The sequence below is a fragment of the Pan paniscus genome, chromosome 9, assembly GCF_029289425.2.
Source record: "Pan paniscus chromosome 9, NHGRI_mPanPan1-v2.0_pri, whole genome shotgun sequence".
NCBI classification, from domain to species: Eukaryota; Metazoa; Chordata; class Mammalia; order Primates; family Hominidae; genus Pan; species Pan paniscus.
This window is the reverse complement of record NC_073258.2, coordinates 114,149,188-114,167,210: the sequence shown is the minus strand read 5'-3', so window position 1 is coordinate 114,167,210 and position 18,023 is coordinate 114,149,188. Positions and strand designations below refer to the sequence as shown.

The 18,023-nt window shown below is 52.8% G+C and overlaps 1 protein-coding gene across 5 annotated transcripts in view; it reads left to right on the top strand.

Moving 5' to 3' along the window:
• Nucleotides 1–12,972, top strand: part of DRD2 (dopamine receptor D2) — a 67,304-nt gene extending 54,332 nt beyond the window's left edge. For 4 of the 5 annotated variants that reach the window (XM_034933708.3, XM_034933714.3, XM_055094852.2 and 1 more), the window contains exons 3-8: nt 4,463–4,572; nt 5,599–5,735; nt 6,987–7,177; nt 8,139–8,225; nt 9,702–10,029; nt 11,665–12,972. In XM_034933708.3, the coding sequence (XP_034789599.1) occupies nt 4,463–4,572; nt 5,599–5,735; nt 6,987–7,177; nt 8,139–8,225; nt 9,702–10,029; nt 11,665–11,858 (1,047 nt within the window). In that variant the 3' untranslated portion in view covers nt 11,859–12,972. The remainder of the gene's footprint in view (nt 1–4,462; nt 4,573–5,598; nt 5,736–6,986; nt 7,178–8,138; nt 8,226–9,701; nt 10,030–11,664) is intronic. The other variant, XM_034933709.3, reaches the window with a different exon arrangement.
• Nucleotides 12,973–18,023: the final 5,051 nt, after the last annotated feature.

Below are 18,023 nucleotides of genomic sequence, written 5' to 3'. Positions count from 1 at the left end.
AGGAAACACAAATACAAAACCACATAAAAATATTCAGTTGACACAGGCCAGGAGTCCAATTCCCCCTGGATCCATGTTTATGAGGGCCCCTAGACTCTGTCCATGCCTTCTTAATTCTTACGCTTGATCCCCTCCTTCTTCCCTCTTCCAAAGGAGGGTCCTAGGTCTCAGACCATAGGGAAAAATGGTAGAGCAAACAAACTATCTGTGTCTCAGTTTCCTCATCTGGAAAATGCAGATAATAATAGTATCGTACATCATAGCATTGTTGAGGATCGAATGAGTTAATGTATGAAAAGTGATTAGAATGATACATGGCTCACAGTGAGCACTGTGTAAATGTCAGCCATGGCGATGATGATTAAGATGAAGATGACAATAGACATCCAGCACTGCTCCACATAGGGAGGACTCTGTCGTTCCTATTCACCGCCCCCTTGGGATAAAGAGGAAGGAGAGAGTACTCCCTATGTTCGCCCCAGGCAAGTAGGTACCCTCTTCCCAGAGGAACGTGTGTTCTACCCAGGGCTCTGGGCATGGCTTCTGTTAGCTTCCAGACCCCCTGTCCCTACCCAGGCACTTGGGTAGGGACAAATCCATACATGGGCTATAGGGGGTTCCCAGGAATCTGTAAGTCTTTCGAACAGATCCTTTAAACATGCTTGTTCACCTTATTTTAAAGGTGAAGCTGACTGTGTCAGGGGAGGAGGGTGCAGAAGCCATTCTCAGAGGGCAGGGCTCAGACTTCCCCACAGCATCTCTTCAAACTAGAGCTGGGCACTGAGCCTTGTTTAATGGACATTATCTCAGCGATTTGTTGTCCCTAGAGAACGTCCCAGGTGACGTCTCACCCTGCCCTGATGTTCTATCAGCGCACCCTCACAACCACGCACTGTCCCCTCTCTAATACATGCTCTTGTCATCCAGATTTTTTCCTCCTGTTCCATTTCCAGCAATGCCATGCCAACATCTGTTTGGCTTAGGACTAAGTGTGCGTTATTTATCTTGCTAAGTGTATGAAAAGCACGCTGGTTTTGGAGTGAGAGGACCAGGTTCAATTCCCAGCTCCATTCCTTTCCATCTAGATGCTATGGGAAGAGTTCCTGATGTCCACATGTGCCATTCCATGTCAGCCTCACAACCCTTTAAGGAGCGGCTTCCTGTGTGCATTTATTTTCTAGATGAGGAGATTGAGAAGATGAACAAATATCTCAGAGTTATTCATTCACTCAGTCAGCACTGACTGAGCACTCCGAGGTCTTACCCCAATCCTTGTGCAATGGGCTAAGGCACTGACCTGCTGGGGATGCAGAGGTTGACAGGGCCCCTACAGTGCAGTCTGCTGCCGGTGACAGTGGAGCAGTCCCCATAGGAGGTGTGGGGCATAAGGCCCAGCATGAGGGTGTCACGGAAGACTTTCAGGGAGAAATGATGCTTTCGGAAAAATTATGCAGGAGAGGGAGGGAGACACTTGCATTCTCAAGAAAGCCACCCAGCAGGGAGAGGGAGTAGCTGGCTGGAGGTATGGAGGAGAGGTGGTTATGCCATTTGCCTCTGAGGCTTACTGTCTGCATTCTAAGATATAAGCATCAAGTGTTTGGAACCGTGCCTGACACATGGTAAGTCCTTAGTATTATTACAGTTATTAGGACTTAGCTGAGCCAGCTCAGGGCCTGTACTGCAGGTCTCAGCTTTATGTGAGCAAGAGCATTAAGGAATGATGCCTGGATGCCTGGGGGTGTGAAGAAAAGAGCCTTGGGTTCGACTAGGGAACCTGGGGCCACTCTTTCCTCTGCTACTAAATCACCAAGTGATCTTGTTCTGTTTTCTTCTCTGACCCTCCCTAGTTTTGTCCACCCTTGAAATAATCATCTTTCCTTTTCACATTTCATGCTTACCAAGTACTTGTCACATAATTATCTCCTCTCTTGATAAGCTAGATGGTCCCTTCCAGGGCAGCTTAGTAGAGAGCATGGGATGTGATGTTTCAGATTCCAACTCTGCTACACACCTGCCAGGTGAACTTGGCCACGTTACATGGCCTCTCTGGGCTTCAGTTCCCTCACCTATGAGTGGGATAAGCAAGCCCTTCTTGTAAAAGTTTTAAGAACAATACATGAGATAAAGTGCAATGCCCACAGTAGATGTTTTATGGACAGTGGCCACCAATGCATTTTCTTGAGTCTTTAAGTTAGCAGCCCTAACTACTCTCCAAGGCAGCTTCCCCTGGGACCACAGAGGAAATCTCTTTGTTATTCTGGGCTCCAGATAGGCCAGTGCAAGGAGAGATTTAAGATGTCCATGAAGGCAGGACTGTGTCTGAATTGCTCACAACTGTGTCCAGGAGCCTAGGATAGAGGCTGGCACACAGTAAGTTGCTCAATAAGTGTTTGTAGGAAAGAAGGGATGGCAGAAAGGAGGGAAGGAGAGGAGGAAGACAGGGAGGAAGGCCCTGATATCTCAACCTAGATCCCTAGTGGCTCCCAAGTACTGGTCCCAGGAGGGGCTTCAAAGTGGGAAGTAAATCAGGTAGTGCTGGTTTTCTGCCCAGTGGTACCCTAAAGGTACACTCTGTTTATGCCAGGAAAGCCCTTTAAGTACCCTCCTGCCTCCACCCGCAAAATGGACATCCAGCTGTTAGCTCCTGCCAACCTGGTCAGCGCAGCAGCACAGGGAGCTGGGAGAGGCCCTGGTACGGGGCCCCCATGTGAGCTCCCAGGAAGACAGTGCCGCATGAGAGGCTTGCTGTGTTCTGGGGCAAGCTGCTGTTTCTGCCACACAGGATGACAGCAGCTGCATTGCCCATCATTGAGCTTAAATGCCAGCGTTTGGTTGGATGCCTAGGAGCAGAAGAGAGGGCAGTGATCAGAATGAGCAAGGTTATAATTAGCCCTGCTGCCAAGCTACACGGTGACACGAAGTCTGCCCTACTCCGGGTTGCGGGAGGGGGCTTTCACGCTCCTCTCTGCTCCTATTGGTAGAAGCCAAAGGTGCATCTCCCTGTCCTGACTCCATCCTCAGGGAACTGGGGCTGCCCCAAGCTTCCAGAGCGCTAGGGACAGCTGCCGTGAGTGTGTGCCTGTGTGTGAATGGGTGGTACGTGGGGAGGGGGGAGGGCAGTGCGTTCATGTGTGTGTGTGTGTGTGTGTGTGCCTGTGTGCATGTGTGTATGAGAAACGTGCTCCTGCCAGGAGCTAGACTCTTCATTTCCCATCCTACCAAGGACACAGCTCACCACAGCAACCCCTCCGCCTACCCCAGCCCACTCGGGCGTTCCTCGAGCGCTAGCCCAGATCTGCCTTCTTTCGTTCTCTGGGTATAAGAAGGAGCAGAAATTTCTTCTCTGTTTCATGGCGAGTCTTCATCTTCACCATTATTCTTAACAGATCATTTTGGGGCCCCGACTCTGCCATGTACTGGGCCAACCACTGAAGGGCTTGCCTGGCTCAGCCAGAGCCTGGGCCAGAGCAGGACTAGGAACTGAACCCACAGGCCTTGGGGAAATCACTGCACTTTTCGGAGGCTTGGTTTCCTCATTGGTTCTCAGTTTCCTCACGGGCATTCTAAAATTTTACCTGGAATCTAATTTACAGAGGTATGGCTGAGTGATAACACAGGGAAGCCAGTGCCATTGGGAAGAGTTTAACGTGATACACAATGTCCCTAGAAACCAGATGCTCAGCCCGCCATGTGGGGTGCAGGGGGAAGCAGCAGGCTTGGGTCAAGAGTCAGAATCAGGGGTGAGGGAAAGCCCAGGCTACAGCCCTGTTGGGGCTCCCACAGGAAATGCAAGGCAGGGTAGATTAAGCAACCTAGGGTTGGCTAGTCTCAACATCCTGGCAGGCTTTGGGCTACAGGGGTGATCTCTAGTTGTCTCTCTGGTACCTGAGATAATTTGGGAAAGGGGAAATATTGTCTTGGTGTGTGTGTGAATTAGAGAAACGGGGTGGCAGGCTTGCATTTGAGAGGCATCCTTCCAAGTCAGTCATTTTCTGTCTTCAGGAATTAACTAGCTCTGGGACGGTAAGTCTCTTTCTGGGTCTGTGAGGCTCCCAAGTGCCAGAATATCAGGATCAGAGAAAATAGAAAAATATAGTCAATATAGGTGTCTCTGTGATGAATGGGTGCCAAATACACAAATACAGAATCTAAGAAAACACATGGGGTTAACAAAGGTTGCAGAGATTAAGGTTTAAAGTTGAGGCCCTCCGTATAAGTTGGCTGTCCTTCTTCTAGCACAGTAATTGGCAATAAGTGGTCTTATGTGTCTGGGAGAAGATAAGCGAGGGGCAAGGGCCTCAGACACCCATGGGCATCACTCCCCACACCCCAGCTGGATGCCCACAAGACTTGCAGCTGCCTCCTGAGTCTGTGGCCTCATCGGCTCCAGGAGTACCAGGCTACAGGACCTAAGCTAATCTCCCACTCCTGCTGTCCATCCATTATGTTGCTTTGTCCCCAGGTGGTAGGTGAGTGGAAATTCAGCAGGATTCACTGTGACATCTTCGTCACTCTGGACGTCATGATGTGCACGGCGAGCATCCTGAACTTGTGTGCCATCAGCATCGACAGGTGAGCCCAGCCAGGGTGGAAGAGGTTGCTCTGGCCACTCACCATTCTGGCTGCCCCAGCTTTTCTCAAAGCCAGGCTGTGTCTCGTGTCTGTGATGCTGTGCAGCTGGCTGTGTGCATGGGGGTCCGTGTGTTTGTGTGTATGGGTGTGCATGTGTGTATGTTTGGCTAGGAGAGCACACACTCCCTAAAGAGAAGCCATCTATGGACAGTGATGCTGCCAAGCATACTCAGACAGTGACTGGTACAAAAGGGGAAAGATTGTGATTCTGACGGAAGCCCTAGCTCTAGCACATCTTACTCATGTGACCTTGGGCAGATGATGGACGTTTTCAGAGCTCTCAGTTTCATTTTCTAGAAACCTACATTGATGACACCTGTGGCCTGAAGCTGCAGTATCTGGTTATGCATTTTATGTTCTTGGCACATGGCCAAGGGTCCCAGGCCATGCACACCTTGCTAAGCTGCATCCTTGGAGCCTTCCACTAATTTGCACAGATATGACCCTACCTCCCTCACACCATTCTTGGAAGATGAAATAAGTTAATGAATGAGAAGGGCTGGGTAAAAAAAAAATGTGATGAAGGATTGTAGACAATTGCCATTGTTATTTCCTGCTAACTAAGGCTTAAATCTTGCTCTGAGGGGCCTGGCTAACAATTTATCAACAAACATTTCCACCTTATGGGCTCAACACAAGTGCAGTGGGTACAGTTTCAAAAGTGCAAAGATCCAGGCCATGGTTCTTCGAAAAGCCTGAAATCCAGGTGGGGCCGGTTAGAATAATAGATATGAGCTAAGAGTAAACAATAGCTCACCAGTGATTAAGTGTTTGGGCTTTGCCAACTGTCCTCGCCATCTGAGTTTGGGGACAGGAGGGAGGGTTGAGTTAGCATCTCAGGCAAGCTTCATAGAGGTGTGTCAACTGTTTAGCCCCAAGGAGTGAGGGTGTCTCTGGTATGTGCATATTGTGGAGTGAGGGGTCCCTGGGCCTGCACCCCAGATTCAGGGTCCCCCACCCTTGCAGGTACACAGCTGTGGCCATGCCCATGCTGTACAATACGCGCTACAGCTCCAAGCGCCGGGTCACCGTCATGATCTCCATCGTCTGGGTCCTGTCCTTCACCATCTCCTGCCCACTCCTCTTCGGACTCAATAACGCAGGTACATTCTGCTTTTGTTTGCCTGAGGCTCAGCTGGCCCTGGGCCCCTGCTCCCTCGAAGGGCCCTGAGGGAGCAGAGTCCCTGGCACAGATATGGGTGGAGGCCCAATGGAGGCCTATCACTACCCTGGACTGAGTCCAGGCTACGTGTCCTGGGCCAAGCCCCACTCAAGAGTTGTTCTAGGTTGGCAGAGAGGAAACAGTGGCCCAGGACACAACGGAGTTGAATGAGGAGTGGGGATAATGGTTCAGGGGGATGTCTGGGAATTTTCAACTTTGGTTATTAAGTTGAAGAGGCAAGACGTGCTTCACAAACTGCATGTGTGTATATGTGCACATGACCATGGGATGGCGGAGGCTACTGGGCTTCCATCCACTCCTGACAATAGTATTTTTGTAATGAAGCTGCAGCCCTCAGGGCCTGCTAAACCCAGGTCAGGGCTTAGCCACCTGGAGCAGGAAAGCTAGAAGTGAATAGGAGGTAAGCTGACCACATGCCCATTTCTGTGGGAGGCAGAGTCAGGAGTGTCTCAGACAGAGGCAACACAAAGCCCCCGCCAGCGTGGAACTTCCTCTCATCAGGGAGGCAAGAGCGATGGCAGGTGTGCACCTCTGGAGATCATAACAACAAAAGATACAGTGAAGCCTTGAAAATGTGTGGTTCGGTATCTATTATAAGCATCACAGGAATTCTAAGTGGGAATAACGCTAAACATACTTGGATTAATGCACAAGGCCCTGAGATAGAGGACAGGCATCTGGTAGACCTAGAAGGGCACGCAAACATATGAAACACATAGGAACACAAGTGAGTTCAACAGACAGAGCCAAGTTATCTTGCTGCAAACATTAAAAGGTGGCCAACCTCTCCCAATACACAGGTCAGACTAAAAAGATGGTTTACTCTTTTAAAAGTTTTCTTGTGTCATTCTTTCTGGATACATCGGCTTCACTTGTTATGCCCAGACATGGCAAAACTAATGACCAAGTAATGAGGGAATAGTAATGGAAAGACTTGGGAGCAGTCCATCATCACAGCTTAACTTTTTGCTCACAACCGTGTTTTTAATACTCTGGTTTCTGCTGTGCGTTTGTATATATCTAAGATGACCAGGCAGCCTTAAACATCTAGTTGCGTTCATATTCTCTGTAAAATCGCTCCTTGTTCCTGGAAGGACATGAATGGGCTCTTGTGGAATTATGGCCATTGGGCCCGCTGACTCCCTGCCTGCCCGGGCTCTCCCTCCCCCAGACCAGAACGAGTGCATCATTGCCAACCCGGCCTTCGTGGTCTACTCCTCCATCGTCTCCTTCTACGTGCCCTTCATTGTCACCCTGCTGGTCTACATCAAGATCTACATTGTCCTCCGCAGACGCCGCAAGCGAGTCAACACCAAACGCAGCAGCCGAGCTTTCAGGGCCCACCTGAGGGCTCCACTAAAGGTCTCAAGACACCCCCCAACCAACTCCAAGGGTCCCCACCTAACCATTACCAAGAGGGCTCATCCTGTGCTCAGGTGGGGGCTTGGGAAACCTCAGCAAGGGTTAGGTCTAGGCTAAAGGAATTCCCAGGAGCCGGGCAAGGGCAGATTTTGAAGGCATGAACCTCAGTGGAGCAATCTGAGTCTCCAGGAGAGGGAGGCAGGGTCCATGACACTAAATAACAGGGAGAAGTCTTTGCTTGGAGATCTTTGTGACTGAAGGCGGCAACTCTTGCTTGGTACCCCCGTGGGCTCCTCTCTTCCTCTTTTCTGGTTTCTCTGTCTCACTTTAGCTCCCTCTGACTCCTCCATCCTCTTTCCTTTACCTTCCGTACTCTCTGTCCTCCCCTCCAAACACACATCACTTTTCCTGACTTCCTCTCCACTATGTCTCTCCTGTGCTTCTCTTTCATTTCCCCCCTGATGTCTTGTGAATTCTCCCCTTCACTCAGTCCTTCACAAGGAAGACAGTGTGTGGGCACAGAAGGAACAAGAGCTCTTGGGCTAGACACATCAGGTTCAGATCCTGTCACTGACACTTTTTTTTTGCTGAGTGACCTTAGGCAAGTTGCTTACCTTCTATGAGCCTGTTTCCTCATCTGTTAAATGGGAATCAAAATACCAGCCTCACAGGGTGGTCTTGAGGATTCCACGTGAGAAGGGACGTGAGTGTGCCTAGCACAGTGCCAGGACCTTAGCAGGTGCTCCATAAAAAACCAGGTCCTTGTGTTCCTCGTCATACCCACCACTTTTTGTCTCATTCCAGCCTTCCCCCTTGCCCCAACTGCCTCCTCTGGCCCCCACCCTCCTGATCTCTGAGCCCTTCTGCCCAGTCTGAGTTCCATGGACTGCTGCACTTTGGGTTTCTGTCCCCCCTCCATCCCCACCACTTTGTGTGACCCATGTGCTGGCTCACTCCACAGGGCAACTGTACTCACCCCGAGGACATGAAACTCTGCACCGTTATCATGAAGTCTAATGGGAGTTTCCCAGTGAACAGGCGGAGAGTGGTAAGTGCTCAGGCCAGGGACCCAGAGCCAGGTCTTTCTGCCCCTAGGGAAGCCCACTGGCCATGGTTCTGAGACCTCAGAAGCTGGCCAATGGGAGAAGCACCCCAGAAACCCCCACCTTGCCTCAGCTGAAGGCAGACTCACTGTGCACACCTCCAAGCAGGCATGAAGTGAGACACCTCGGTTCTGCAAGGCATGGATGTGTACGAGAAAATGGTTGGCCATACCAACGTAATAAAAATGATAATAATGGCTATTCACATTTCTCAAACATCTACCATATCCCTATTATCTCATCAAATCCTCACCACGACCCCGGGAGGTAAGTCTCTTTGATCGAACCGATCTTCAGTTGACAGAAGAGGAAACAGGCTCAGAGAGATTAGGCAACTCACGCGTCTCAAGAGTTGGTGACACTAAGCCCAGACCTGTGTGACTCTGAAATCCACACCTGTGTTCTTTCCACTGACATGAGCTGCCTTATGGATGGGCAGGTTCTGGGGTAGGATGGAGCAGAGCAGCTGTGGGGACTGGTGGCGGAGCAGTTTGTGTACATAGAGCCCTCAGGTGCGGAAGCACAGCAGACCCCAGCCTCTGCCAGGTGGTAGCTGTACCAGCATGCAAGCAGCAGGCATTCCATCCTTCAGAGGGATGGAGAACAGGGCCAGAGAACCCACAGAGGGCCGCATACAAAATCCAGGTCTGGTGTCCTGCCTTCACCTGCACTGCAAGGGCAGGACTCTAAGAAGCTGTTTATGAGGCAGGTGCCAAAACAGAGCCTCAGAGTCAGGGCCAAGGCAGCAGCCCAGTCATGCCACCTAGGCACATAGTGAGGCTGCACTTTAGAAGTTCAGACTAACACCTCCAAGGCCTCAAACAAGAGAACCTATGGAAGAACCCAGGAGGCCATGAGTGGATCCATGCCAGGGCCCTCTAGGTCACCCCAGCAGGGAAGATGTGGGGCCCCAGGGGTCAGCCTTTTGGCACCTAGATTAGTCTATCCAGGAGAATATGGAGCCCACGTGTGTACGCAGGTGCAGGTACCCATGAAGTGGGAGCACTGGGCCCCTTGTTTGACAGGGAGAACAGGGGTGGGCACCCTCTTTGCAGTCGGAACATGAGTTTCTGGAGGCAGGGCCAAACATCATCAGCTCTTGACCCCAGCAGGCACTTTGCTAACAGTAAGTGTTGCTCAGGCCATGAGAGACAAGTCCCTGGTATTCAGCCCCGGCAGAACAGAAGTGGGGTATTGAGGCTGCATGAGGATTGCCATGGGAAAAAGGACAGGGGCAATCCTGCAGGGGCTGCCATGGGTCCTGGGTCCCACGCCTCAGTGACATCCTTGCCTCCCTGGCAGGGTGACCCTGTGGTGTTTGCAGGAGTCTTCAGAGGGGGAAAGGGAGGGGCCAGTGAGATGGGTGGCTGATGCCTGGGAACTTGTCCGGCTTTACCCAGAGCTCTCTGCCTCTGGTGCAGGAGGCTGCCCGGCGAGCCCAGGAGCTGGAGATGGAGATGCTCTCCAGCACCAGCCCACCCGAGAGGACCCGGTACAGCCCCATCCCACCCAGCCACCACCAGCTGACTCTCCCCGACCCATCCCACCACGGTCTCCACAGCACTCCCGACAGCCCCGCCAAACCAGAGAAGAATGGGCATGCCAAAGACCACCCCAAGATTGCCAAGATCTTTGAGATCCAGACCATGCCCAATGGCAAAACCCGGACCTCCCTCAAGACCATGAGCCGTAGGAAGCTCTCCCAGCAGAAGGAGAAGAAAGCCACTCAGATGCTCGCCATTGTTCTCGGTGAGTCAGCCCTGGCTGCTGGCCACAGCCCGGTCTGTGAAAGGTCCCATTCCCTGCCATGTCCTTCCTAACCATGGCTGCAGGATCATGGGGCTAGCATTTCCTCAGGCACAGGCCAAGCCCATTGACATACAGACAGCCCTATTAGGTAGATTCTGTAATTGTGCTCACTTTACAGATGGGCAAACAGAGTTTTAGAGTGGTTATAAAACCTGACCAAGAGGACCCATGGTTTGAACTCAGGCAGTCTGACTCCAGAGTCTGGAAATTTGACCAGTCTATTATGCTGGCACCAGAACCTCATGGGCCTATGTGCCCAGGAAAGTCACTTTCTCTCTCTAGGCTCCTCATCTGTAGAGTAGGTTACTTCTCAGGGTTGTCGTGGCAATCAGTTGGTGAAAGCATTTTCTAAACTACAAAGCACTATCCATATGTAAGTGTCACTATTATGGTTTTTATTACTATTGCTCTTTTTGAGGAATTGGGAAATTCAGTTCACTTGCACTCAAACAAGACTCCATGGGACCAGAGCTGTGAAAAATAAATGAGATGTTGGGGAGTGGCCCCCAATCTAAATGAAAAGCATCCCTGTCCATAAAGCAGGATTTTTCAATAGAAGTCTAGAAAACCACATAGTAAAGGTCAAAACCCAAAAGGTGGACTGATATGGGTGGCTGGGAAAAGGAGTGTCCCCTGTGACTCTGTCTTCAAGGAAGCACCTGAATCCCCTTTGACTGCCGGATGATCCTGGGGCGTGAGTGGGGCAGCTGTTACCTCCCTTCTTTTATGAATGAGAGCACTTGATCCCATGGGACTACTCACGATCATGGGACTGGGATATTGTAGGCTAGGATTGGAGCCAGGCCCTCTGCTGCAGTCCATAGGGGCTCAGCTCTGTGGCCCTACTCTTCCCAGACACCGTTCAGTCTCCAGGGATGCCTCCTGTGCCTGTAGGGCATTCCATGTACACATTGCTTCCAGGCTAAATATCACACCTGTGCAGGAGGTCCTGGAAAAAGTGCACCTGAGTTAGGTGAGCAGAGCAGGTAGGTGGCTGCCCTGGGTGAGAGGGCATGGTTCAAGGCAGGGACTAGCAAGGGTGTACCCACCAAGACTGGGGAAATTGGGGGAAGGCTAGAGCGAGATCATCTGGGGACCTGGATAGACCGGAGTTCAGCTCTCAGCTTCGCTGCTCAAGAGTGAATGACCTTGGGTATATTGCAGAGCTGTTGTGAGTGTTTTTCTTATGTACCTTATGAGGATGCTATAAGAACTAAGTGGCATGGGTCTATAGCCCTCAAAGATGACCTGGAAGTAGAGTAGATATTTCCATTTCTACTGGCTAACCTGGGTCAGAATGGTAACCTTTTGGATTTATTGTTAAACCATGTACCCTTTTCTAGGAGGTGGGAAAGGGACAAATGAGAAAAGTGAGGCTGAAGGAGCTGAAGGGATACTTCACTGCAAATGGGTGTCAGAGGCAGGTCTAGGATCCAAGACCGGGACTCCTCCTACAGTGCTTCTGTGGCTACAGCCCGCCGTCTTGGCATACGAGCCAGGGCGCACTGGGTGTGGGTGTTCCCAGCCGTGCCTCCCCGGCCCTGGGGACCAGCCTGACCATGCCCTCTCCCCCAGGCGTGTTCATCATCTGCTGGCTGCCCTTCTTCATCACACACATCCTGAACATACACTGTGACTGCAACATCCCACCTGTCCTGTACAGCGCCTTCACGTGGCTGGGCTATGTCAACAGCGCCGTGAACCCCATCATCTACACCACCTTCAACATTGAGTTCCGCAAGGCCTTCCTGAAGATCCTCCACTGCTGACTCTGCTGCCTGCCCGCACAGCAGCCTGCTTCCCACCTCCCTGCCCAGGCCGGCCAGCCTCACCCTTGCGAACCATGAGCAGGAAGGCCTGGGTGGATCGGCCTCCTCTTCACCCCGGCAGGCCCTGCAGTGTTCGCTTGGCTCCATGCTCCTCACTGCCCGCACACCCTCAGTCTGCCAGGGCAGTGCTAGTGAGCTGGGCATGGTACCAGCCCTGGGGCTGGGCCCCCCAGCTCAGGGGCAGCTCATAGAGTCCCCCCTCCCACCTCCAGTCCCCCTATCCTTGGCACCAAAGATGCAGCCGCCTTCCTTGACCTTCCTCTGGGGCTCTGGGGTTGCTGGAGCCTGAGTCAGGGCCCAGAGGCTGAGTTTTCTCTGTTTGTGGGGCTTGGCGTGGAGCAGGCGGTGGGGAGAGATGGACAGTTCACACCCTGCAAGGCCTACAGGAGGGAAGCAAGCTCTCTTGCCAAGGAGCCAGGCAACTTCAGTCCTGGGAGACCCATGTAAATACCAGACTGCAGGATGGACCCCAGAGATTCCCAAGCCAAAAACCTTAGCTCCCTCCCACACCCCGATGTGGAACTCTACTTTCCAGGCTAGTCCAGACCCACCTCACCCCGTTACAGCTCCCCAGGTGGTTTCCACATGCTCTGAGAAGAGGAGCCCTCATCTTGAAGGGCCCAGGAGGGTCTATGGGGAGAGGAACTCCTTGGCCTAGCCCACCCTGCTGCCTTCTGACGGCCCTGCAATGCATCCCTTCTCACAGCACATGCTGGCCAGCCTGGGGCCTGGCAGGGAGGTCAGGCCCTGGAACTCTATCTGGGCCTGGGCTAGGGGACATCAGAGGTTCTTTGAGGGACTGCCTCTGCCACACTCTGACGCAAAACCATTTTCCTTTTCTATTCCTTCTGGCCTTTCCTCTCTCCTGTTTCCCTTCCCTTCCACTGCCTCTGCCTTAGAGGAGCCCACGGCTAAGAGGCTGCTGAAAACCATCTGGCCTGGCCTGGCCCTGCCCTGAGGAAGGAGGGGAAGCTGCAGCTTGGGAGAGCCCCTGGGCCCTAGACTCTGTAACATCACTATCCATGCACCAAACTAATAAAACTTTGACGAGTCACCTTCCAGGACCCCTGGGTAGAAGGCAGCAGCGCCACTTCTGTGCTTGGCATTCAAGTGTAGCAAGACCCCTGTGTCTGCAGGGTCTAACCCAAGGGAAGCCAGGTTGCCCCCACTGCTCCACCTCCCCTGTTGCAGCTCCTGCTTCCTCTGAAGGACTCATCCTTTGCCCTCTTACCCACCAGGGCAGAGAAGGCTCTGTGGAAAAGGTGGCCTTGGATGCACTGGCATTGCCTGTGTCTGCCTATGTCCCTTGCCCTGTCTTCTGTCCCATGTCAGGATCCCCTTCCTCTAGGGCAGGCTGGGAGAAGCAGGGAAGGCCCTGACCACTGCGGCCTGGACAATTCTCCCTCCTCTCAGCTTCCAGGCCGGTCCCAAGCTCCTAGCCTTCCGGGGCAAAAACTTGGTACTGCCCCGACAACAGAAACTTGACTTTCTACAAATGAAGCGTAAATCAACCCAGTGAGGGAGGAATATTCTTACCACCTTGAGAATAACCGCAGTGATGACAAACAAGGTGCCGGCACCCACGGGCTCAGGCGCTGGGGAGCTGTCAGGGCGTAATTTGCATGCTAAATACAATATTTTTAGCACCAAAGTTTGGAGCACTTAACTTGCCCTGAACAGTTAATTATGGACTTTGATCTTCTCCTTAAACCTAAAGGTAGCACTAAGCCCTGGGAGAGGCTCCTGTCCCCAGGAGCACCCTGATTCTGGAAGGTGAGCAAAACAGGCTCCTAGTCTAACTCGGGGGGACCAATGACCCAGTGACCATCTCCTCTGGAAAGCAGCAGGTCCCCAAGGGGGCTAGAAGCCCCAGGGACCCAACCCATCCCCATTGCACACATATCATGCTCAAAGTCTGTGAAAGATCTTGACCTGGATGGACACTTAAAAGTATATCCCACAATTAGGAATCTTATGAGGGTATACAGGCTTATCAGATGTGAGGATTGGAAGAGATGACAAAGAGAAGCAGAGGAAAGAAGAAGGAAGGGAGGGAGGGAGAGAGGGAGGGAGGGAAGGGAGACCCAGAGCAGAGTGAGAAGAGCATTGACAGGGAGCAGAGGGGAAGAGGGCAGGGCAGGGGCGGGAGGCGGGGCAGGGGAAAGTTGCCCACAGTTGTCACGAGGCTTCATGTCTTTCTGCCAGACAGCAGATTGACAGCTAGAGTGGGCAGGGGGAGGGCTGGGCTCCACCCTCTCCCCCCCTCAGCACTTCAGGGGCAAAGAAATGGGAGGAGTAGGACCCGACACGACACGGGAACACAAGGTGGAAGGGGGTGGCCCAGGCTCTGACTCTCTCCAGAGAGGTCCTGATGATGGTCTCTTGCTCTTGACGACAGGATGGAAAGGAAGCCTCCAGTTTTCACTCCTCTTTGCCTTTCCCTAGGTTTCTGTCTGTGCCTGTGCCGCTCTGTAGAGTGCCTTTTAATCAAAGGATGATTCATTTGCCTTTACAGCAGGTAGAGTCTGCACCCTTGTCCCCTGCCCTGCCCTTTCCTAGAGCACAGCCCAGGATCACCACCTAAGGGTCAGGCACAGTGGGGCACTTTGCATATGTCGTCTTAGATGGGAATGGAAATCACGCAGTCACAAAGGAGCAGACCCAGAGGTAACTGCAAGTCTTCAAGGCTTCAGGCCCTCGTTCTTCCTCCTGGGTCCTGAAGGACTCTCAGGTGGCCCTGGGCTGGGGAAAGTTCCTGGGAATTAGAAGACGAGTTGTCTAGCAGACTAAGAAGTTGCATTGCTTCATCCACCCATCTGCTGTCTTCCTCAGGGAATATTTATTGAGCAATTCTTGTGCTCCAGGCCCTGGGTGAGGTGCTGGGATTAAGACAGTCAAGAATGGTCACCGGCCCTGCCTTCGTGAGTCCAGTCTAGTGGGATCACAACAAAGTGAGACTCTGCTTCCCCCAAGGCAGAGCCCAGGGAGGGCAGACACAGCACAGGCACATGCTGCGCACTTCCAAGGCACCTTTCTCCTAGATGACGTGTGACACAGCAGCCCTGGTGTGCCTTGTCCTTGAACAATTAGGTAGGGCACCAGTGGGGGCAGGAAGACTGACGGTATGGACCACTACTTCCTGCGTGGCTGGGGCAGGAGGCCCTGAAAGAAGCAGCTACAGATCCTGCTTTCCAGGTGGCCTCAGCACAGGCACAGCCAGTTGCCTGCAACTAAGAACACTGAAGCCCGGCCTGCTTTGGGGGCATTTCCAGCATCCCCTCCTATCTGGAATCTCTTCCCAAAACACCCCTGTCCCCAGGGACTGCATAGCTCCTTTTACCTGGTGGCCCAGCCCTCTCTGTGTGCCACTGGCTCCCTGCCCTCCTGGGTCCCAGGACCTGGGCTGAGTGTGCAACTTTAGCTTCCATCTGCGCAGGGCCCTCTCTGCGGGCTTTGCCCTCCCTGATGGCATGTTCTTCTCCTAACCCACTGGAGTGAGGGGCATTCTTATCGTCTCCACTTACAGAAGAGAAGCCTCTCATACAGAAAGGGTAGTTTCCCTTTCAGGCTAAATCTTCTGATTTTACATCTTATATTGTCCATTCCAGCCCAGGCTTCTGACAAGCGTGAGTGCAGCTGAAAGAGGCTAGGATGGTCAGAAGATTTTTTTTTAAAGAGAAAAAATACCTGTTTTGGACCAGACCTGTAGGGTAACAGCCTGGGGTGCATGCAAACAGAACTTGGGCCTCTCCAGGGAGCAAGTGGGTAGGTGGTGGGGACAGAGCAGTTATTAGTGGGGCTTCAGGAGTGAGAGGGCCAGTCTGGGCATCTGTGTGCCAGAGGGTCCTCTCCTGCCAACCAGGTGGACCTGGCTCTGCTACACTAGTTTCTGGGGGTGCAGGGGAAGCAGGAAGCTGGTGGGGGGAGAGTGGACCATCTTTGGAGTGGGGAGACCTATCCTGGCTTTGTGGGGTTAGAGGGGACGTGGGAAGGGGGTACCTGGTAGGAACAGCTTCCTGCTTCCTCTCTCATCACAGTTCTGCTACTTGGCAAATAAGGCCTCATTGGAGCAGAGGCCCAGAGAGGCGCAGGAGAGGGAATGGCAAGGAGGGATGTGGAGAGACTTTTCACTCCCAACTGGAGCCAGAGACAACCCCAAGTTCATAGGAAGTGCTGTGTGACCGCTCCACTTGCATGTGGCTTTCTCCCACTTTCACATCTGGCTTCTGACACCCAGAGCTGCGTGTGAGGCCAGGGAGAGGGGGCCACCTCCCTGGCACCCCAGGGCCAGGGGTGTCAGAGCTGCACAGGAAGTGAAGGAATGCTATCAGGAAGGGGGTGAGGTGATGCCATTCCAGGAATGGGAGGGGGAGGGCCTGCGGCCACCGACTATCCAGAGACAAAGCTGGGCCATCCATACCTTCTGGATTTTCCTGATCAGGCCCAACTCCAAACACTCTGTCCTGTTGCCCCCAGGAGTGTGTAAGTTGGGAGGGTCATTTGGGGGCCAGGCTCTGTGCTGCGTCCAGGGCAGGGGAAAGCATGGGAGGGGCAAGAGAGGCAGGACACTGCCCTGGAGGAGACAAGTCCCTTGTTGGTTTTCTCCCAGGGCTGACGGCACAGACCTGACCCAGGCTCTGGGTAGAGGAGGCATGACTGGCTAGTGGGGCTAGCCTTTGCCCTATAACTGACCTGATCCATAGGTGTTTCCCAGGGGGCCTCAGTGTCTCAGCCCACACCAAGGCACTGAAGGAGAGTCTCCCTTTCCTTTCCTGAATGTATCAGCAAAGGAAAATTGGCAGAGGCTTCTAGGAGCATCCTTGCAAAAGGCTCCCAAGGGATGGGCTGTCTATGTCTTGTTGCAAGAGAAACATTCCTCTGATTTAGGAGGAACTGCAAGAAATGAATGGGTTGAGTGCTTATTAACTGCCTTGCCCTCTGACTGGCAGGGCATCAGGTTTAATTCTTACAACGACCCAGAGATAAACATTATTGCTGCTAGATGATACCATCAAGCTAAGATAGTTTTAGCAACCTGAGATCTGCAACTAGTAAATGGCTCAGCAAAGACATGCACCCAGGTCTGCCTGCCCGAGTCCACTAGACCCAGCCACCCACAGTTTCCCTCCCCGACCTCAGCCCAGCCTGGTTCCTGCCCTCTGTCCCTAACATTACCTTACAGCAAAAACCCCTGCTGCCTGTAATCCGATTCAGCAAGCAGGGAGGAAGCACCCTCTGAGCTCTAGACACCAGGGCACTAAGAGAGGACTGGATGGAACACAGAAACAAGTAGGGCATGGTGACGTGGCATGCAATGAGCAAGGAAGGTGGACTCAAGAGCAGCTCTGTCAACCTCACTGCACTGGGCATCGGGACAGAATGCCCCTGAGGAAGGAGTGAGCATCTCCAGGGGGCAAGCAGAGACGTCTTCGTGGGCAGGAACAGGCAAGTTGGATCTGGAAGGGCAGATCAGATCCCGGCAGGCATCGGTGGAGGAAGAGGACACAGCATTAGCAGGAAGAAGGGCCTGGGGTTGGTGGGTGCTGCAGCAATGCTGGCTGGGTTTCAGAGTGGGCTGGAGCCCTAACTCACTGGAGGCCCTCACTTACTGGTCAGATGTGTTCTATAGGTAAGCACAGGGGGCATCAGGAAAGGAATGTTCCTGAACACAAGATCACCTCAGAGCTGCCATCTGTGTGTTCAGGAAGTCCTGGGGCTCCCTCCTTCCTCTCCTTCTTGCCACAGGCCTGGAGCCCTGTTTCCTCCCCTTCTCAGCCCTGCCCATTATCATTCTCTTCCTGGGGCTCAGTGCCCTCAGGTTGGCTTTGGAGAGGGACACGGTCTCCCCAGTCTCCTCATTTCCCGTAGGCCTTTTCAGCTGTGAGGAGTTTTCTGCTGATCCCTGCAGTCCTGCCTCCCTTCAAGACAGTTGCGGCAGCCCGTTTGGGCCTCTGCCCTACACTTTGCTGTGGAGACAGCTTGCCAAGCCTCCCTGCTCCTTTAGGATTCCCAGCCTCATAACTGGAGGGTTCCACCAACAGCTTCCATCTCCCAGCACAAGAAGGGATCCAGGTGGAACAATCTCAGCTATCTGCATCTCTGGGG